Here is a 5,000-nt window from a genome sequence, read left to right as displayed (position 1 = left end):
CGACATCCGATAATGATTGGAATAATAATAATAATGATAATGATAATAAACGTTGTCCCCCTTTTTATTATTTTCTTTTTGAACGTACCCTGATATTTTGCTTGCCTCAACTTTTTCCCCTCTCTGTTTTTTCTTTTATTCGTTTTCTCTGCTCGCACCGTCCCTCGGTCTATAGCGATCATTGATTTAAAAGCTACGAAATAATAGGAGAAAAGAAAGGAAGTAACAATAATTTATAAAATTAAATTCGCCTTGCACAGCCAAAGGTTGTAAATAAACGAAAGAGAAGAAAAAGACGAACAGATAGATAGAACAAATCGTACGCGGTACGAGGACTCGTTGCATAATACTTCGAAGGCTAAGATAACGAAGAGTCTTAATACGTAATTACGAATAAATACAAGGTGGGAGAATTAACGAACTAAGATCGCTCGATCGAATCGCTTAATATACACGGTGGGCATCGAGCTGCGAGGAGCGAAATCTTCGCGAGAGACCGAGGGAATTTGGCGATTCTAGGTTCGAAACGTCGAAAGTTTGGGACTTCGAAGAAACTCGGGACGCGTTCTACGCGCGATTCGTATAAATTAATCGCTTCTTAACGACTAAACTTAATCCTGCGCTTAAAGATTTAATTAATCTAATTAGACTCGCTCGGTTAACGCGCGTCCAGCTAATCTCAATCTTGGGTTCCTGGTTCGTTCGTTTGCCAACGTACGAACGAGACTTACATGGTTATAGAATATTTATGTATATAATTTACATACATATATATACGCGTATACACGCACGTACGTTAATACTTTCCGTAGGACGGACACGCGGCATCCGTCGTACGTCGAGTAGGCCCGCACGTACGTGTATACATTTATATACGCATACGGTTAAAACGTAATCTATGAACGAGTATCTTCTCCGTTTTGTTCTTTTCTCTTAGTAATAGTAATTATTATTATTATTATTATTATTTTTATTATTATACTCGCGCGGATAGAGCGCAGACAAAGTATTTTGTCTTATTCTTATTCGTCAAAAGTTGTCTTGTTTGTCGTTATCGCTATTAATTATTCCGTTTAAGTAAACTCGCCGAGTTCGCAATTCAATGAAAACAAAGAGTCCTTCCGTTACACCATCTTTCAGAAAGAGTCGTCCGTAGTCATTTCCGACCGAGTACACGCGCGCGCGGAATTTCAAAACGGATGTCGAAATGTCTTCTTAAATACTATCCGTGTCTCGTACAATTACGTGTTTCGTTCTCGCTGTGTGTAAGTGCGCGCGCGCGCGCATATGTGTATTCGTGTAAATGTAACGTTAACCCAGCTTTTTACGCAAGAGAACCTAATCTTACGCGAACGCGTCATCTAAAAAGTTATTATTAATATTAACGTACGCGCGATCAAGATCGGAGAAATATTGTCTTCCGTTACTCGAAGAAAAATATATATGTATTACACTATACATCATATATCTAGACGTATTTGTCTGTACTCTTGTCGACCAAAGCGACCTTCCACACGTGTATATACGTGTACGTATGTATTTCGTGTGCTCTCTCTGCATCTGTGTGTGTGTGTGTGTGTGTCGGGGGGTGAGCGAGTGTGTGAGTATATATTTATGTGTATGTGTTTATATATATATATTCGCGTACATATACATGCAAATATCTCTCGTGTCCCCGTGTATGCGTGTCTTTTTTTACGGAAAGTGTAGAGTCGCCGTGTTACGTTTCCCCGAGAGTGACGAAAATACGTATCGAAAGTCGAGGAAAGATCGATCGTAGTCGGGATCGATACGATCGATATAATAGATACTTTCGACTATCTCTTGGGAAAACGCACGAGCAAGTTCTCGCTGGGTACGTAACGCGAAAAAGAAAGAACATTTGAGAAAGAATAAAAAAAAAATGTTTAAATAAACCGAGACAAAGACCTTTGGAACGTATTCGTTCGTTGGCGGTATCGAGTCTGGCCCCGTTTTTTTTTTTCTTTTGTCTTCACGCTATATTTTATTGCTTGCACGCGTCGCGTTCAAAAACGGAGAACGACCGGTTAATCGAAGAGTCGATTCGGCGACGCGAATTTTTTTAATTGATAATCGGTAATTACGATCGGGGCCGCAAGACGAGACCGCGACAACGAGACCGTGACGCTGCCACGGGGGACGCGTAACTTGCGAATCGACAAGCGCGAAATACGAATGTACGATTCGAAAATAGGGGGACAAAAGAAAACAAAAAATCGTGATAGCTTCGAATCGAGACAATAGAAAAACAACGGAGAGAACGTAAAAAAAAACCTTGGAATTCGTCTCGAAGCATCGTGTTTCTCTTCTCGCTCCTCGGTATTCCCTTTTTTTCTCCACGCGCTCGCCTCGTCCTTAACTAGAGGTACATATACATATCGCGACTCGTTCGCAGCTACACTTCTTCCTCTAATTCGAATTCGTGGCTACGAATATCTCTCTAATCGACGAGATCAGTCATCCTGCGGTACATACCCGTATTCCAGTCTTTATCGGTTTGAACTTTTGATCTTGAAGGAGATAACAAATATGTCAAGGTGCGGCCGCTTCGCGCCGTGCGTTCGCGCTTCTACCAAGGGATCGATGTTGCCTCGATATTTCTCGCGAAGATAGACGAGAAATCTTCTTATTGATGTTGTTGTCATCGTCGTAGACTCCAGAGAGATAAGCAGCAGGCACTTGTAAATCTCGCATTCGATTTCTCCGAATGTTCGCGTCGACGGTCAAGCTGGTGATGGTCGAGACAGAGACAGAGACAGAGACAGAGACAAAGAGAGAGAGAGAGAGAGAGAGAGAGAGAGACAGAGAGAGAGAGAGAGAGAGAGAGAGAGAAACAGATAGACAAAGAGAGGAACGGAGAGAGGAAGAATGGGCGACGAGTCAAAGTCGAGACGGAGAAAGAAAGAAAGAAAGAAGGAAGGAGGGAGGGAGGGAGGGAGGAAGGAAGGGAAGGAGTCGCTGGTAGAAGCGAAACGACGCGAACGGGACGTAAGAGTGGTGAGAGGAGAGACGGAGGAAGCAAAGAATTTGAGGAAGGAAAGAGAAAGAGAGAGGTGTGACGATAGAAGAAAGGAGCTTAGACGTACATGCCCATGCCGTACATAGAGCCCCAATCGACACCTTGGAAGCTCGACATGTCGACGTTGGTGAGGGAATATCCTTGGTAGGGATTGCCAGGAGCTGCCGCCGCAGCCGGACTCGCCGCAGCCGCAGCCGCGGCGGCCGCGGCAGCCGCAGGAGGGGCCGGAGCCGGGGCGGGTGCCGCGGCCGCGGCCGCGGCTGCGACCGCCGCGGCCGGAATCGGATAGGGCGCGTATCTGTAGGCGGATAACGCGGGATAGCTGCTAGCGAACAATTTTCCGTAGCCAGCGACGGCGTTTTGTACTTGGGCAGCCGCAGCCGCGGCCGCGGCCGCTTGTACCTGGGCCTGCGCTTGTGCGGCGACGATCTGAGATGCCGCCGCGGCCACCGGGAGCGGCGGTTGGGGCGCCAATCTAACGCCCAACGCGCCCAAAACCACTCTCTTACCGAGGGCTAGGGCACCCGGTTGTACCGCTTCCTTCGGCTGAGCCTTCTTACACTCGACCTTCTTGTTTTTGATAGTATGAAAATGGATCTCGCAGACGCGATCCACCACGTCCTCGTTCTCGAACGTAACGAAGCCGAAACCCCGATGTCGCTTCGTTTGCTGATCCATCAGCATCACCGTTTCCTCGACCTTGCCGAACTGGTTGAAGTAGGCCTTTACCTCCTCGCTACTCGTCTCCTGACTCACCCCACCGACGAAGATCTTCTTCGTCCGATTAGCCTGCTTCGCGCGGTTCTTCGGCGTCGCGTGCTTCGGGTCGATCTTCTTCCCGTCCAGGGTGTGGATAGGACACTTCAGCACCTTGTCGACGCTGCCGGGCTCGGCGAACGTGATGAAACCGAACCCACGACTACGCTGTAACCGATAAAGCCAGAACGGCCACGATGCACGACTGTCCGCTTTCTCTACCTTTTGGGGCTTTCATTCTTTTTCTCTTTTCTTTTCTTAAACTTAGCTCGGATTTTTTTCTCTTTTATTATTATTTTTTTTTTGTATTGCTTTGTTTCTTTTTTGTCTCTTTCCGTTTCTCGTCTAAATTCAAACACGCCGCTCGACCGTTTCTCTCACCTGGGCAATATCGCGAAAACTCGATAACACGTCTCTCGCCCTGCTCTTTTCACCGAACAATTTCCAATCGCCGAAATGCATACACACATATACCTATACATATATGTGCGTGTCCGTATCCGTATATATTCCTGATTCTAACTGCATCGAAAAAGTAGTCGTATTACAAATAAATATATATATATAATGTATATATAAATGTTGTTATTTACAATTAGCTAATGCTACCAAACTACCATTTACATGCAAGGCTTTCCAAGCTAATTTAAAGACAAACATTCTAGGGTTAAATATAAGACAAGGAGAATAAAATTTTTAAGTATCAATTACGGATCGTAAGTAATCTCGATTCCCCTACGCGAAACGTGTTTCCCCAATTACGTTTAGCAAACTTTCGATATATTTCTGCCCTTCGTCACTTTTTTACGGTCAATATAATACATTGTACTATTACGTTCTACTTCCTTTATACTCTCTCAGCTATTAGTTACATCGATTAGTACAACTCTCTTTCTACTTTCTACTGTATAAAGTCTCGTGCAAAAGTGAAAGGAATAGAAACTGGTGCATCGAATCTCCTTGAAAATAAACTCGTCGCGCGCCTTGTACGTTTAAATCAGATACTTGGAAGGTACAAGGAAAGAACTGCTTTAAACGATTTGACCTATCGAGAAAGAGACGAAAAATTGGTCGATTTGGGAGCAAATACACGAAGCTGCTGCTTTGCACGATTGGACGATGCGCGTCTCGTAGTACGTGCACGTCCACCATGAAAACGTATTTTTAAAACGAGAGAGAGAGAGAGAGAGAGAGAGAGAGAGAG

At 44.9% G+C, this 5,000-nt stretch overlaps 2 protein-coding genes across 13 annotated transcripts in view; one reads left to right on the top strand and one right to left on the bottom strand.

Moving 5' to 3' along the window:
- Positions 1-5,000, top strand: part of LOC122635755 — a 45,171-nt gene that overhangs the window by 21,099 nt on the left and 19,072 nt on the right. The window lies entirely within an intron of this gene.
- LOC122635750 (RNA-binding protein Musashi homolog 2) overlaps positions 2,953-5,000 on the bottom strand; it is a 75,207-nt gene continuing 73,159 nt past the window's right edge. For 9 of the 12 annotated variants that reach the window (XM_043826332.1, XM_043826323.1, XM_043826324.1 and 6 more), the window contains one exon: positions 2,953-3,964. In XM_043826332.1, coding sequence (XP_043682267.1) covers positions 3,098-3,964 — 867 coding nt within the window. In that variant the 3' untranslated portion in view covers positions 2,953-3,097. The remainder of the gene's footprint in view (positions 3,965-5,000) is intronic. The other 3 variants (XM_043826321.1, XM_043826320.1, XM_043826322.1) reach the window with 1 other exon arrangement.

This window comes from Vespula pensylvanica, chromosome 19 (genome assembly GCF_014466175.1).
Source record: "Vespula pensylvanica isolate Volc-1 chromosome 19, ASM1446617v1, whole genome shotgun sequence".
Taxonomy (NCBI): domain Eukaryota; kingdom Metazoa; phylum Arthropoda; class Insecta; order Hymenoptera; family Vespidae; genus Vespula; species Vespula pensylvanica.
This window is presented reverse-complemented; position numbering and strand designations above follow the sequence as displayed.